This window comes from Oryctolagus cuniculus, chromosome 10 (assembly GCF_051225735.1).
Source record: "Oryctolagus cuniculus isolate XC-2025 breed Fujian yellow rabbit chromosome 10, ASM5122573v1, whole genome shotgun sequence".
Taxonomy (NCBI): Eukaryota; Metazoa; Chordata; class Mammalia; order Lagomorpha; family Leporidae; genus Oryctolagus; species Oryctolagus cuniculus.
Window position 1 is genome coordinate 102672977 of NC_142876.1, and position 16558 is coordinate 102689534.

The window sequence follows — 16558 nt, forward strand, 5'->3', positions numbered from 1 at the left end:
GAGAAGGAGAGGGAAAGAGAGAGAGAGAGAGAGAGAGATGTTCCATCTGCTGGTTTACTCCCCAAATGGCCACAACATCCAGAACTGGGCCAGGCCAAAACCAGGAGCTTCTTCCAGCTCTCCGGCTTGGGTGCAGGGGCCCAAGTACTTGGGCTATCTTCTGCTTTCCAAAGTGCATTAGCAGGGAGCTGATTCAGGAATGGAACAGCTGGGACTTGAGCTGGTGCTCACATGGAATGCCAGTGTCACAGGAGGCAGTTTAACCCACTGTGCTACAACATTGGCCTCTCCTGCAAACCTTAAACTGTACTAGAAGTTTGAACTCTTATATTTCTCAAAAGATAAAAGACTTCCAGTAATGACAAAATAGTTAGGACTAATGCTGTGATAGATAACTAGAAAAAAAAAAAAAAAGAGAGAAAATAGCCAAAGTATTTTCTTAAAGCCGTTAGAGAGCTATAAAGACAATAGACAGATTGCATTCCTGACCTGAGACTGAGGAAGAAGAAATCCAGAGAGAGGATTTCAGCATTTGGTGCTGCATCTTCCTAATCTAGAAGAGATCTCTGAGAGGCTGAACAGAACTTTTGGCTCCAAAGGTAAAAATTCAGTTTCAGGCTTGCCAGAGTCTGGTGGAATTCCGTCCACACAGTAGGAACCAAAAGTAAAACAGCCTTCAAACAATTACAACTCTCCTTGTCACCTGGGTAGATGTACACAAGGCAGTTTAGATTTCTGAAGTTGGCCTAAGGGGATCTTGGATTAGTACTACCCCTGCACCCATCAGAAGAAAACAAATCCCATTTTGAAGGAAGATAAATCCTTGGCCTCAAATTATTTCTCCATTTTCTTTTCAAACACAAAGTCAAGTTCAGAAGCAGGGAGTAGACTTGTTACATAAGACACTACAAATGATAACTAGCAGAAGCAGCAGGGACTACAAAGAAACCTGTAGGCTCCACATTTGGGGAGTGCAGTAGTAGATGGAAGATTTCTCTCTCCCTCTAGCTCTGTCTCTCTCTCTCTATGTGCAACTCCCTGCCTTTTGAAATAAGTAAATAAGTCTTTAAAAAGCATAAAAACTTTACAGGAAAATAGACTTAATATTTAGTGTAGTTTTGGATATAAAAAATTTTAAAGCTGTTTGTGGTTTCTTTTTTCTTTTAAGATTTATTTATTTATTTATTTATTTATTTATTTGAAAGGCAGAGTTACAGAGAGGCAGAGGCAGAGGCAGAGAGGTCTTCCATCCACTGGTTCACTTCCTAGATGGCCACATCAACCAGGGCTGAGCTAGACCAAACCAGGAGCTTCCTCCAGGTCTCCGACACAGGTGCAGGAGCCCAAGGACTTGGACCATCTTCTGCTTTCTCAGGTCATAGCAGAGAGCTGGACTGAAAGTAGAGTAGGGGCCGGCGCTGTGGTGTAGTGGGTAAAGCTGCTGCCTGCAGTGCTGGTATTCCATAGAGGCGCTGGTTCGAGTCCCAGCTGTTCCTCTTCCCATCCAGTTCTCTGCTATGGCTTGGGAAAGCAGTGGAGGAGGGCCCAAGTCCTTGGTTCACTTCCCAAATGGCCAGGGAAAATAAACTTCAGAGGTGAAGGTGAAACAGTGGCACTCCCTGTTGAGTAAGACTGCATTTTTTCTTTTTATGACAGGCAGAGTGGACAGAGAGAGAGAGAGAAAGAAAGGTGTTCCTTTTCCGTTGGTTCACCCCACAATGGCTGCTGCGGCTGGCGCGCTGTGTCCTGTGCACTGCGTTGATCTGAAGCCAGGAGCCAGGTGCTTTTTCCTTGTCTCCCATGCAGGTGCAGAGCTGGGCAGATCTGAAACCAGGAGTCAGTTGCTTCTTCCGGGTGTCCCACATGCATGCAGCAGCCCAAGGACTTGGGCCATCTTCTACTGCTTTCCCAGGCACATTAACAGAGAACTGAATTAGAAGTGGAGCAGCTAGGACTCGAGCTGGCGCTCATATTGGATACCGACACTGTAGGCAAGGACTTTACCCGCTGTGTCACAGCACCAGCCCCAATCTGAGTATTTTCTTTTTTTTAAAGATTTATTTATTTGTTTATTTGAAAGGCAGTGTTACAGAGAAGCAAAGAGAGAGAAAGAGAGAGAGAGAGAGAGAGAGAGGGAGAGAGAGGTGGATCCTCTGGTTCACTCCCCAGATGGCCAAAATGGTCGGAGCTGTGCCGATCCAAAACCAGGAGCCAGGAGCTTCTTCCAGGTCTCCCACATGGGTGCAGGGGCCCAAGGACTTGGGCCATCTTCTGCTGCTATCCCAGGCCATAGCAGAGAGCTGGATCAGAAGTGGAGCAGCCGGGACGCGTGCCTATATGGGATGCCGGCACTGCAGGCGGTGCTACAGCGCCAGACTGAGTGTTTCCTAAGTGTACTTCTGATTGCTTCTTGAACCAGTGGTAGTCCAAGAGTACGTTGTGGCATTTTGTGAATTTCCCAGTTTGCCTTCTGTGATAGATTTCCCACTTGTGCCCATGATAGTCAGAGACAATAGTTTGTATGATGTTCATTTCTGCTGAGACTGAACTTGAGGCTTAACATGTGGTCCATCCTGGGGAGAGTCTCACATACACTTCAGAGGAAAATGCATTCTGTAGGTTGGGGATATGGTATACAAATATTCACTTAGCATAATGATGTCCAGTGAAACCCTGCAAGACATTGACATAGGCAGAGTTCTTGGAAAAGACCCCAGAGGCACAAGCAATCAAAGCCAGAATTGACAAATGGGATTACATCAAATTGAGAAGCTTCTGCACTGCAGAAGAAGCACTCAGGAAAGAGGCAACCAACAGAATGGGAGAAATCATTTGCAAACTATGCAACTGATAAAGGATTAATAACCAGAATATATAAAGAGGTCAAGAAACTCAACAACAGCAAAACAAACAACCCTGTTAAAAAGTGGGTAAAGGACTTAATCAGGATTTTTCAAAATAGGAAATCCAGCTAGTCAACAGACACATGAAAAAATGCTCAGGATCACTAGCTGTCAGGGAAATGCAAATCAAAACCACAATGAAGGGGCCGGTGCTGTGGTGCAGCAGGTTAAAGCCCTGGCCTGAAGCGCCAGCATCTCATATGGGTGCCAGTTCAAGTTCCGGCTGCTCCTCTTCCAATCCGGCTCTCTGCTATGGCCTGGGAAAGCAGTACAAGATGGCCCAAGTCCTTGGGCCCCTGCACCCACATGGGACGCTCCTGGCTCCTGGCTTCAGATGGGCGCAGTTCTACCCATTGTGGCCAATTGGGGAATGAACCAGCGGATGGAAGACCTCTCTCTCTTTTTCTGCCTTTCCTCTCTCTCTGTATAACTCTGACTTTCAAATAAATAAATAAATCTTAAAAAAATAAAGTTAATTGTAAATAGATCTCAGTAAATAAGAACGGGAATAGGAGAGGGAGGAGGCAGAGGCGTGGGAATGTGGGTGGGAAGAATCACTATATTCCAAAAGGTGTATTTATGAAATGCATGAAGTTTGTATACCTTAAATAAAAGGTTTTTTTTTTTGGGAAAAATGAATAAATACTAAAAAAAGTCCATTGTGACCGATTTCTTTGCAAATATTAGGATTTCGTTATTTTTTATGGCTAATATTCTGTCAAGTATACATGCTGCGTGTTCTTTATCCAGTCATCAGCTGATGGACATCTAGGTTGACTCCATGTCTTTGCTGTTGTGAATTGGGCTGCAGGGAAGGTGGGAGGGCAGGTATCTCTTTCATATGCTGATTTCAGTTTCTTTGGACATAATCCCAGAAGTGGGAAAGCTGGGTCATGGGGAACAGCTCTGTTTAGATGTTTTGAGGACTGTCCTGTTTCCCATGATGGTTATACTGTGTGCATTCCCACCCACAGTGTTTCGGGCTTCCCTTTTCTCCACATCTTCATGAGCATTTGTTCTCCTGACTTCTGTGTAGTAGTCTGCTTTGGATTAATTAGAGTCTTCAATCCATTTTCATTTTTTTAAAAGATTTATTTGAAAGAGTTACAAAGAGAGAGATCTTCCATCTGCTGGTTCACTCCCCAGATGGCTGCAATTGCCAGTACTAGGCCAGGCTGCCAGGAACCAGGAGCTTCTTACAGGTTTCCCACATGGGTAGCAGGGGCCTAGGCACTTGGATGATCATCTGCTGCTTTTCACAGGCCATTAGCAGGGAGCTGGATTGGAAATGGAACAGCCAGGACACAAACCTGCATCCTTATGGGATGCCGGTGTCGTAAGCAGTGGCTTTAACCACTATGCTGCAATGCTGGCCCCTTAAATTCATTTTTATTTAAAGCAATCTCTTATAAGGAAGGCCTAATGGCTGTCATTTTACTATTTAATTATAGAAACCACAGTGAGGAGGAGGTCCTCGATGGAGACCATCAACCAAGTAGAGCTAGCCAGCATCTGCAAAACAGGACCCAGGTGGCTGGGAAAATCATTGCCTGAGATGACTGGGACTCCTCCAGCTTCCAGCAAGAGGGGATATCATGAAGGGCATGCATCTCCCAGACATCAGAATGCTGTTACAGGTAAGGCACCCAGCTGCTAGAACATATATTTTCATGACCTATGCAAGCAAGGAGGACCTCAAACAATGCATGGTCACCTGTGAGAGGAAGAGGCACTCTTGGTGTTCAGTCAGACATCACCAGCAGTGCACTACTGCCTTAGCAAGTACATTGTGCACAGAGACTTAAAACCAGAAAATCTCATTTTGGATGCTGGGCTGAATATTAACTAACGGGCTCAGGCCTGAGCTGCAGACCGACTGAGGGACAACAGTTAGACATCTTGCAGGACGCTGCCGTCCTGGGTGAGGAACTGTGAGACTGAGGCGAAAAGCTCGTTGCCCTTTGTTGGGAAGAACTGGGTGCAGCTGGAGGACAACGTCCTGTCTGGCTATGACCAGGTTCCATCTTATATGAGTCTAGAGCTTGAGCACCTGTTGGATTGCTGACCTGTGACCCTGGGGAGAGCCCACGGAGGCAGACATGGGCCACCAGCGGCTCAGCATGGGACAGAGAGGACCCAGAGAAGGAATAGGAACAGGAAACACATGAATGCCTGGGGGGCCTGGGCTTGCAGCTGGGCCTCTGGAACAGGACAGCCGCTTCTCCCCCAGGCCATGCTGGGAGATCCCAGCCAAGGGCTCCACTGGACCAGAAGGAGAAATAACAGTCATGGTCCTGCCCAGGTCCTGAAGCTCAAAACTATCTGGTGGGCCTGGGCTTCGAGATGGGCTGTAATCGAAGACACTCTGGTCCCCTGTCCTGAGCTGGTGCCCAGTGCTGCAGAAGGGCCACACTGGGGCGGGCTCAGGCCACTCCCTCCCCTCAAAGCCGTCCTGATGCCTGGTGCCTCCCTGATTGCTGGGACCACAGGGGCAGTGCCCGTGAGTGTGCCTTCCCATCTGCCAACTGCTGCTGCCTGGAGAGGACCATTTAGAAGACAGGAGCTGCTCCCAGGGAGCAGCAGAGAAAGGAAGTGTCCCAGCAGGGGGCCAGGGCTGCCAGGGGCTCTGCAGGATGGCAATAAACTTCCTCCTGCAGGTGTGGTGTCCTGCCAGCCTCCTCCTCACTGTGGCCTTGGGAGTCTGGAGAAGTTGTTTCCCTGTAGCCTCGTGAGAGGAGGGGCCCTCACACTGAGCCCTGAATTGCATTGCATTTTATTTAGCCTTTGTTCACCATTCTCATGAGCACAGATCATGATTGTCTACATGGATGGGGCCAGCATGATGTTTGGATTCCTGGGTACACACCATGGAATGTTTCAATCAAGTTGACTGCACGTGGATCACCACAGAAAGACCAATGCTGCCCCAGGTCACTTCTGTGGGGATTCAAAAAAGGTTGACCCCGTAGAGAAGAGAATGACTGTTCCCAGGGTGGGGGGAGGGGAATGGGCAGGAGCGGCTCACACCCTGCAGGGTTGCAGATGCAGAGGAGGGGTGGGCACTGAGCTCCTAGTCTAGAGTGATGTCTTTCAGAGGAGCTGCGACAGTCCATGCCCCATGTCTCCCTGCATTGTCAGTGGAGAACAAGGAGACCCCGAGGGCCACAAGCCTAACAACATGGTGTGCGGGATCGGCCAGGTGTGGCCTCAGATAGCTGCAGGCGGGACTTGTTCAGCAGAGGACAGGGCGGCCTGTGCCTGGGGCTCCTCTAGTCCACAGGGCCCCTGGCAGCACCCTGGCCTTCCAGAGCATCTTGGACAGAGCAGGGAGTGAGCTGAAAGGGGAGCTGAAAGGAGGCCACCTGGAGAGGAGGGGCACCCTTGGGCCCCACGTGGACGAGCTGCAGGGATGGGGCCTTTCCCCAGCCCCGCTCTTCTGTTCTCGTCCGTGGTTCTGGGGAGGGAAGGGGAGAGGGGTCTTAGTGATGGCCCCATCTTCCACCTCTGATGGTAAAATGGATGCTCCCCTGACCCGGTCACGGCTCTCACTGCTCTGCCGCCTCCCGGCACAGGACTGCCTGGCCTGTGGGCTGCAGGTTGAGCAGGGGCCAGGCACTAGGTGGAGTGCATCTGAAAACTTGCATGGAAAAGTGACTTCAGAGAACTACAAAGGTCACCCCCAGCAGTCAGAAAGACTCACTGTGGTCTGGGAGGGATGAGGCAACGTCCCATGGACCAGACGGTGTTGGAGTCACAGAGGTGACCTGGGCACAGCCCCATGAGGCTCAGGGGTCGCTTGTCTGTGCTGCTGAGTTTCCTGTTTCGTGCAGGTCTACGCCTTTCCTCCCTGAGGTTTTCTCCTGGGAGCTGTGGCGTGGAGCAGTCCCTCTGGGAGGCCTGACCCAGGTCTGGTGCCTTCAACCACTCTAGTGTCCAAGGGGTGCTCAGCTGTGGGCCAGAGGTCCGGGGAGGCCAGGAGTTCTGGTGACAAAGACAGCAGCCCAGGGAGCTGGAGGGCTGGCGGGCAGGGGGCCGTGGCTCAGGCAGGTTCCGGGGTCCCAGTTACTGTTATTTCCATGTGAGCATGAATGTGTGGAGGGGAAGTCCCTCAGGTCTTCCTCTGGGATCATCAGGAGCCCAGAGAGCACCCAGGAAGGCCCCCGGCCCTCGGGCATGGCCTGGCCTGCCCTGTGCACAGCCTCTAATGTGCCGTGACCTCCAGTGATCACAGCCAGGGATGGCCCTGGAGCCTCCCCGCTCAGGTCAGCTTGTCCTTCAGCCTGAGAGCAGGGCCAGGGGAAGCCAGCAGGCTGGGCACGGGGTGGCAGCTTGTCGCTCCCCTCTGTCCCCAGTGTGGGTTTTCTCTCTGCCCAGCAGCCCAATGTTGGTCCCCGGTGTTGCTGTGCTTCCCACCATGCCTGGCACCCCTCCCTTCAGTGCAGGAAGCAGTCCCCTCCGACTTCCACGACCTCCCTCACCTGTCCCCTGCAGACCCTTGCAAACCACTCCCCTCCACACCACACCCCACCCCACCCCCACCGTTCCCTCTGCACACACTGAGCCGTCCATCCAGTTTGCCACAGATAATGGGCATGTGCTGTTTCATCTCTGGGAAGCCCTCAGGCTGGGCATGTGGCCAAGGTCTCCTGGTTCCCTGGGAGTTCAGTCATAGATCCTACTGTGAAGACCCCACTTCCAGCTGGGAAGACTACATGAATGGATGAGTGAACAATGAATGGGCATCTACCCATGATGGGGGGGGGGGTCTGCAGCCCTCGCCAGCCCCTCTTCCTCGCCATCTTGCCAGCACCCTAGCCTGTGTCCTGGCTGCTCAGGGAGTCCACATCTGTCCTTTGCTAACCCCACCTGTGTGGCCGTGGTGTCCCCAAGTGCAATTGGACTTGCATCTCAGGGGCTGTGGGAAGAGGGGTGGCCACTGTGAGCCACAGGCTGAAGAGGGAAAGGAGAGGCCCAGTGCCCCCAGCAGTGACGTCATGAGGGAAGGCACTGAGCGGGGTGGGTGTGGCCAGGCCCTGTGTCAGGGCTCCAGCGCCCGCTGCCATGGACTGCCTTCCACTGGATCTCCAGAAGGAGGAGATGGGTATGTGGTGAAGACAGACCCACCTTTAGACACCTGACACTGTTCTCAGGGACACCAGGCAGAGACGTCTGGGAGGAGCTGGACATGGGGGAAGAAGCTGAGGGGCAGCGTCAGAGCTGTGACCCAGGTGGGATGGAGTCCTCTAAGGGAATGCTGCCCAGATCTGAGGCTGGGCTGGGCCAGCTCTGATGACTCAGCCACCTTCAGGGGGGCCCGTCTCCGAGTTTATAAAATCATTGCTCTTGGCAGGCCACAGCAGGTCTGAACTGGCCCCCGAGTGCTGGAGGATTTCAGGCTGTGGGGGCTCCTGGGTAGACCCTGCTTGTGCAGCCTCCTGTCTTTCATGGGACAGACCTTTAGAGCCCTCAAGTCAATGTTTTGTTTGTTTGTTTGTTTGTTTTTAAGATTTATTTATGAAAAGCTGAGTGGCAGAGAGGAAGAGGCACAGAGAAGATCTTCCCTCTTTGGCTTTTGGCTCTTGTGCCAGGCTGAAGCCAGGAGCCAGGAACTGCATCCATTCTCCCCCTTAGGCAGCAGGAACCCAAGTGTATCTTCCCTATTACATTGCTTTCCCTGGGCTGTTAGCTGGGAGCTGGATAGGAAGTGGAGCAGCCGGGGCTCTGACCAGCATTCCCATAAGGGAAGCCGACATTGGGATTGAAGACTTGACCTGCTGCGGCACAGCACCAGCCTTTCGTGTCAAGCTGACGCTGATGAGGGTTGTCACCTGCACGAGCCCTGGAAGCAGCTGTGCTGCAGGGGTGTTTTGGCGCTGTCCTCTCTCTATGCAGATGGCAACTCCTAGAATTGGAGAGACTGGATTTGCCGGTGGCTGCACACCCAGCCAGCACACAGTGCACTTCTGTGCCCGAGTTAAGCTCATTCCCCTGTGACTATGAGAAAGGAGAGGCTTCCTTTAGGGCACTCACAGAAGCTGTTCCACTCTGTGCTGGGCGTTCAAGGTCCTTTGCTCACTCTCAGACCACCCAGGCACTCTGGGTGGTGCCTCCCATGCCCCAGTCCTAGCAGGCCCAGGTGCAGCCACAGCCTCCTGGTGGCTGCTTCATGGTCCCAAAGGCCGTGGCTGCAGTTGGCGGTCATCGCGCTCTGATGCAGGGGACAGCTGGATCCGCCATGGGGCCACTGCGAGCCCTGCTTTGGCAGCACCTCGGGTCTCACCGGCAAGGAACTCAGCCCTGCCCCAACAAGGCCAATCCCCAGTCATCCTGCTGTGCTCCGTCTCCTGGGGTCCCTCGTGAGACCGATTCTGGGTCAGTCCGAGTCTGGAAGCCAGGACACAGAGCTGTGCCAGGGAAGGGCCCTTGGGCGCGGCCTCCACCGTGAAGAGGATAAGCCCCCGGGAAGGCACGGAAACCGGGCTTGAACTCCCGGGGGCGGGGGCGCTGACCCGGAAATCAGTCACTCCCAGCAGGGTCTGCAGCTCCTGGCTCTGCCTGTGCCGGGGCCGGTGTGGGGTTTTTCTCCTTTGCGGTTCCCTTGTGCTCAGGGACTGGAGGAAAATGAACGCAAGCTGGCACCTGTACTGCTGGCGGCACAGCGCGGTCAGCAAGCCTCTGAGAAGATGGAGCTGCAGGACCGACTGCGGGGTCCGCGGGCCCCAGCCGGGAGCAGGGTGTTCTGCTGTCCCTGCGAGGCTCTCCCCAGACACTCCCCAAACCAGACCGCTCTGCGTTCGCCGCGGCGGGCAGTGCAGGATCGCAGCGCTGCCAAAAGGAGCCTTGGGTGCTTTTATGCTTGGCGTGGGAGTGGCTTCCGTGCCAAATGGGGTAGGCTGCAAGGTGCCCCAGGTGGGCTGGATGGAAGGCCCCCCCCCCAAAAAAAAAGAAACCCTGATATTTCTATAATAGCCTAAAGATAAAATTTCACAGATTTGGTAAAATACGTAAATCATCTACAAAATCTAAATGAAAGTCTCAATTTCTACCGCTCGTCAAGGTTCTGTCTCCTTGCAAGAAACGTCTCCATACCTAGCAGTGGGGAAGAGTAGACAGGTTCACGTGTGTATTTTACAATCATGCAGCCCGGTGTCCTGCACCTTGCAGGTCAACCTGAAAACCTTGGTGAGCTCTTTTTATCACAGCTCTGAGTTTTTTTTTTTTTTGTTTGTTTTGTTTTTTTTGTTTTTTTTTTGCCTACCTGTGGTTTAGGGAATGGCTGTATCTTAATGTTACTAATTGCTGGCTATTAGGTGGTTTTTAGTTTGTTCTGGAAGACAATGTTGCATCAAGTGTAAGCACTTGGGAAAGTTAATGGAACATGGATTTAAAAGATAAGGGTGTTTTGGTGCAGAAAGAAATTTTGAAAGCCATGCCCTGGTTTTTCTTTTCTTTTTTATTTATTTATTTGACAGTTATAGACAGAGAGACAAAGAGAAAGGTCTTCCTTCCGTTGGTTCACTCCCCAAATGGCCGCTACAGCCACGGCTGCACTGATCCGAAGCCAGGAGCCAGGTGATTCTTCCTGGTCTTCCATGTGGGTGCAGAGGCCCAAGCACTTGGGCCACAGCAGAGAGCTGGACTGGAAGAGGAGCAACCGGGACTAGAACCCGGCGCCCATATGGGATGCCGTCGCCGCAGGTAGAGGATTAGCGAAGTGAGCCACGGCGCCGGCCCCCATGCCTTGGTTTTCCATCACACACGTTTCTCATGAAAATTTTGGAAACCCATCTTAACATCTCTTTATGCACATCTTTTTTTTTTTTCCTTGTGAGAACACCAGCAGGTGAGGTGCTGGGTCAGACTCACCGCTTCATCCATTTCACCAGCCTCAGCTCTCACCTCCACAGAGGCCGTGGTAAACTCTCACTCCCCACGGCAGTGCAGAGGGTTGACCCCAAAGTCTTAGCAATGTCATTATCATCTGTTGCTGCCTCCATCACTGCCTAGCACCAGGGCCTTTTTCCCCACCCTCCTTTGGTGGCTTCTTTGGGAATTTTTCTCAGGTGTTCTCTGATTCACTCACGTTCTTCAGTCAGTAAACAGGAGGTGACACAAGCCGGGCACACTAGGAGAACATGCAATGTCTCCTAACCCATGTCTCCAAAGCAACCTTCCAGTTCTCCAAGCAGTAATGAGATGCAATGTGATCACTGGCCGTTTGTCATCAGGCAAAAAACAACAAAGTAAACCCGATTCCCAGCCCCAGGGTGGCGGCTAGTGGGATCGCCAAGCAGGCTGATGGGGTTTTTAACGGCACCTGCGGCAATGCTGCGTGGAAACCACTCCAGAGAGCCCAGGAACCCCCAACGCAGAAACACCTGAGGAAATGCGTTTCCCCTTCGCTGGGAACTATTTGAAAATAGCCAGGAGAGAAGTGGCCAGCAGCTCCGCGCCCCACGGGGAGAGCGCTCCAAGGGATGGGGGCGCAGCTGCTGCGGGAGCAGCTGAGAGCCTGGCGCCTGAGACTCACCTGCGGAGTGTTCCCCCTTGTCAGGCGAAACGAGAAGTGTGTGAGTGCCTGGCACCTAGACTGGGATGCAAACAAGGGGCAGGCGAGAGCGGTCACCATGGGCGCTGGGATCACAGGTGGCTTTATCCTCTCAGCTGTCACGTGTTTGTCAGATTTCATACAAAAATGGGGTGCTTTTATCATAAGGTTATCGGAAAAATTTTTTTTAAAGATTTCATTATTTGAAAGGCAGAGTTAGAGACAAAGAGGCAGAGAGAGAAGTCTTCCATCTGTTGGTTCACTCTCCAGATGGCTGCAATGACCAGGGCTGGGCCAGGCCAAAGCCAGAAGCCAGAAGCCAGGAGCTTCTTCCAGGTCTCCCATGTGGGTGCAGGGGTCCAAGGGCTTGGGCCATCTCTGCTGCTTTCCCAGACACATTAGCAGGGAGCTGGATTGGAACTGGAGCCGCTGAGACTCAAACTGGCACCCATATGGGATACCAGTGCCACAGGCATTGGCTTTACTCACTAAGCTACAGCGCTGGCCCCAGGAAAAAAAAATTTTTTTAAAGATAAATGCTGGAATCTTTGGGAAACTCTGAGCCTCGCAGGCCAACGCTGTTGTTCACAGATCATCTGCAGCACCAGCAGCCCACCCTTGTCAGCCAAGATGTGAAAAGGGAAGACCTGCCACGTGGGTGCGGGGGCCCAAGCACGTGGGCCATCTGCTGCTGCTTTCCCAGGGGCATAAGCAGGGAGCTGGATCAGAAATGGAGCAGCCAGGGCTCCAACTGGCGCTCCAGTATGGGATGGCAGCATCACAGGCGGCAGCCCTCTGGTTCCGGGGTTGCATCTCCGTGTCCTGTCCGACTCTGGGACTGCAGCCCAGGCTCTCTGCATCATTGACCTTGCTGTCTTGGGATAACATCAGCCGGCTGCTTTGTAGAAAGTCGCTGGGAAGGGGTGGGCAGGTGCTTCCTCTCCTTGGGATGTTTTGTGTCAGGAAGGAAGATGCTGAGCCCGCCTCCTCCGCGCGCCTTTTTAGGGCGATGGTGCCGTCAGAGCCCAGCTGAAGCTGCTGGCCTCCAGGTTTCTCCATGGCAAAGTTATTTTTCCTCTACCTTTAATTTGATGTGTGGCGGTGGGGGGTAGGCTTTGAGGCAGGGTCAAGGTCAACAGCCAACTCTTCCTCAAAGGTTCGCTGGCTGAGGTCAGCGCCCACCCGAGCTCTTCTGCCTTCAACCCCACCCCCCTTCTCAATTACCTTTCTCCTTGGCCTTTTGGCTAAGATCAAGTGTAGCATGTGTTTTATCAGTTTCATATCTGATACAGCTGTTATCCCAGGGCAATATATTAAATGGATTTTTGGAGCAGGGAGTTGGAATAGGAGCTTGCTCTGAAAAAAAAAAAAAAAAGGCTTTGGTTCTAGCTAGTGGTAGTGGCATTAGCAAGTTTCATTCATGGCTTTCATTCTGCTACTATGGTCATGTATCCCTGACTCGAAATGCCTGGGACTAGATGTGTTTCCAATTTCAGATTTTTGGAGGATTTGGGAATGTTTGCATACATGTAATGAGGTATCTTGGGGATGGGATCCAAGTTTAAACAGGAAGGTCATCTATATTATATTTATGTCTTAAATACATAAGTCCAGGAAAGATTTTTGTTTTTTGCTTTTAAGACTTTTTATTTGGCTGGCACCGCGGCTCAATAGGCTAATCCTCCACCTTGCGGCGCCGGCACACCGGGTTCTGTCCCGGTTGCCCCTCTTCCAGGCCAGCTCTCTGCTGTGGCCCGGGAAGGCAGTGGAGGATGGCCCAAGTGCTTGGGCCCTGCACCCCATGAGAAACCAGGAGAAGCACCTGGCTCCTGCCTTCAGATCAGCGCGGTGCGCCGGTCACAGCGCGCCAGCTGCGGCGGCCATTGGAGGGTGAACCAACGGAAAAGAAGACCTTTCTCTCTGTCTCTCTCTCTCACTGTCCACTCTGCCTGCCCCCCCCAAAAAAAGACTTTTTATTTGTTTATGAGAGAGAGTTAAGGACAGAGATAGAGGTGTTCCATTCACTGGTTTACTCCCCAAATGGCTGCAACAGCTGGATCTGGGCTGATCCAAAGCCAGGAACCAGGAGCTTCTTCAGGTTTCCCACATGGGTCCAAGGGCCTAAGGACTTGGGCCATCTTCTACTGCTTCCCCAGGTCATAGCAGAGAGCTGCACTGGATCAGAAGAGGTGCAGCTGGGACACAAAGCCCATATGGGATGCCGATGCCTCAGGCAGAGGCTTAGCCTACTACGCCACAGCGCTGGCCCCTGAAGGGCCCTTTTATGCAACATATTTAGTGTGCCTGCAACCCATCACATGAGGTCAAGTGTAGAATCTTCCATGTGTAACCTCATGTCGACACTCAAAATGGTTCCAGATTTTTGGGTTAGGAAGGCTCAACCTGCAGTGAGGAGCCACAGGCCTCTGGAAACACTTCAGATCAAACTGGAGCACCTGACTCCAGCAGATTCAGTATTGTCCAGAGTGAGCAGTCTTTAATCACACCTGACTTCTTTTTTTTTTTTTTTTTTTTTTTTTTTTTTGACAGAGTGGATAGTGAGAGAGAGAGAGACAGAGAGAAAGAAAGGTCTTCCTTTGCTGTTGGTTCACCCTCCAATGGCCACTGCGGCCGGCGCACTGCGCTGATCCGATGGCAGGAGCCAGGTGCTTATTCTGGTCTCCCATGGGGTGCAGGGCCCAAGGACTTGGGCCATCCTCCACTGCCTTCCCGGGCCACAGCAGAGAGCTGGCCTGGAAGAGGGGCAACCGGGACAGAATCCGGTGCCCCGACCGGGACTAGAACCCCGTGTGCCGGCGCCGCAAGGCAGAGGATTAGCCTAGTGAGCCGTGGCGCCAGCCCACACCTGACCTTTTTTGAAACCTTGTTAGTATGCTAGAGTTTTAAGGTTATTTTGTGAACATTTTCTTTAATGTTGATGCTAACAGTTTGGGTCTGTGACACCCAGACATGCCCATAGATATGCCCAATGATGGACAGGAATGTCTACTGCAGAGTTGTGACAGTTGGAGACAACTTAAAATATCCACCAGTAAAGGTGTGGATAGGAGCTGGTGCTGTGGTGCAGTGGGTTAAAGTCCTGGCCTGAAGCTCTGGAATCTTATATGGGTGCCGGTTCTAGTCCTGGCTGCTCCTCTTCCGATCCAGCTCTCTGCTCTAGCCTGGGATAGTGGTAGAAAAGCTGGCTATTTTTTATTTTCATGCTGGATGTGACCTGACTCTGAGGGGTTCCAGAACTGTGGCGCTGAGACCCACACAGCCTTGGACCCAGCCCTGTGCACGAGGGCTCCCTTAGAAAGCTGAACTCTGTGTTGCTGGCATCTAGAAGAGCAGTTGCTACTTCCTGCCACAGAGCCAAGCAGCTGGAGCAGGTGCAGGGAGGTCCCCTCTGAGTGGGGACAAAAGGGGAGGAAGTGAGTGTGCCGGGCAGGAAACACAGCAGCAAAGACCGGGAGGCCTGACTTCACACAGGCAGGCACAGGAACACCTTCCCTTCTCCCTGCATCTGAGAAACGAGGCCATTTTGGGTGGCCGTCTCCAGAGGTGCCTTGTGGATGAGAGGGAGATGCTAAATCCCTGCCTGGCCTCTTTGCTCCTGAAGCTCACAAGCAGAGGGCAGCCAGGAGCCTGCGCAATGGACCTGTGGCACCAGGGAGCCAGGCTGGTGTAGAATGCAGGCTGCCAGGTGGGCGCTTTATAAGCTGAGGCTCCATGCTCCCGGGCATCAGGGTACCTGCTCCAGGCCAGATCCCAGCCTTTTCAAGTGGCCGGTGCCTGCTGGCTGGCCTTCCACACTTCCAGGCTTGAGCTGGGTGGATTCTCTGGATGAGGGTCTTAGTCTATTTTCTGTTTTCTGCTGCTGCAACAGAAGCCTTGAGACAGGTAACAATACAGAATGGAAGTGTGTTTGGCTCACAGTTCTGGAAGCTGGGAAGGCCGGTAACATGCACTGGCGTCTGGTAAGAGCGCTTGTGCGGTGTCACCCCATGGCGGAAGGGGAAGAGCGTGTGGGACGCAGGCAGCAGGAGGGGCCGACCTTGCTGGTTGTGTGTTCTGGTCTGCTTCCCTCGGGGTAGTGGATATTCCATGGCTTCTCGTCACTGTGGTTTGCATTTCCAGTTTCCTTATGATGGTTTAGGAAATCACAATCTCTAGGTTTAGTGACGTCAAATCTCAGATTTTTAGTGCTTGGGAAACTTTCTGTTCTGTGTTAAAGAAGTCATTCCCAAGCCCAAGTCTGGAGAGGACTTCCCTGTTTCCTTCTAAAGGTTTTACAACTTTCCCTTCCAACTGCAGGATCTTCGTGTGTCTAGAATTAGCCTTGGGGTGCGCTGTGAGTCAAATTCTGATTTCATTTCCCATGTGGGGACCCGGTTGTCCCAGCACCAGTTACTGAATGGACTTCCTTCATTCACACCAAGAAGTTTCCTTAAAAGCCCCAACCATGGGGGCTGATGCCGTGGCACAGTGGGTTAAAGCCCTGGCCTGTATCTCATAATGGTACCTGTTTGAGTCCTGGCTGCCCCACTTTCAATACAGCTCCCTGTTAGTGGCCTGGAAAACTAGAGGAAGATGGATGAAGTGTTTGGGCCCCTGCACCAATGTGGGAGACCAGGGTGAAGTGCTTGGGTTCTGCCTGACCCAGTGCTGGCTGCTGTACCTATCTGGGGAGGAATCAGTGCAGGGAAGTCTCTCTCTCTCTCTCTCTCTCTCTCTCAAATTCCTAAGTCTGAAGGTTCTTGGGACTTTAGGATTTTATAAAGCATCTTTCATCCTTCCTGTGTCAATAACTTATGACTTTGAGGCTTGAAGTCCTGTGTGGAATCAGGGACCCAAATCAAACTCGAACCACAGCAAAAGCCGTAGGCTAAAAAGTAACCTCGACCTAAACCTCATTCCTTTTTTTTTTTTAATTAAAAAATGTATTTGAAAAAATAAGGCTGAAGTGAATATGGGTATTTAATCTGGCTTCATAAACTCTTAATAATTATTTTCTGTGGAACCAATAATGAGGAATGTACAGACAATTCAATATTTCTATGTTACCAGTACCAACCCTGGATTTTAAAAAGTAACTATAATTTTT

The 16558-nt window shown here is 51.8% G+C and overlaps 1 protein-coding gene and 1 pseudogene across 6 annotated transcripts in view; both read left to right on the forward strand.

Annotated features, from left to right (window-relative positions):
• The window catches only part of ELP6 (elongator acetyltransferase complex subunit 6), a 38924-nt gene that overhangs the window by 6792 nt on the left and 15574 nt on the right, over nt 1-16558 (forward strand). For 2 of the 6 annotated variants that reach the window (XM_051852513.3, XM_051852512.3), the window contains exon 3: nt 4355-4540. In XM_051852513.3, the coding sequence (XP_051708473.3) occupies nt 4499-4540 (42 nt within the window). In that variant the 5' untranslated portion in view covers nt 4355-4498. Of the gene's footprint in view, nt 1-4354; nt 4541-11294; nt 11474-11508; nt 11550-16558 lie in introns of those variants that run through there. The other 4 variants (XR_016214860.1, XM_089306392.1, XM_089306389.1 and 1 more) reach the window with 4 other exon arrangements.
• On the forward strand, nt 12676-12839 carry LOC127492588 (U2 spliceosomal RNA; annotated as a pseudogene).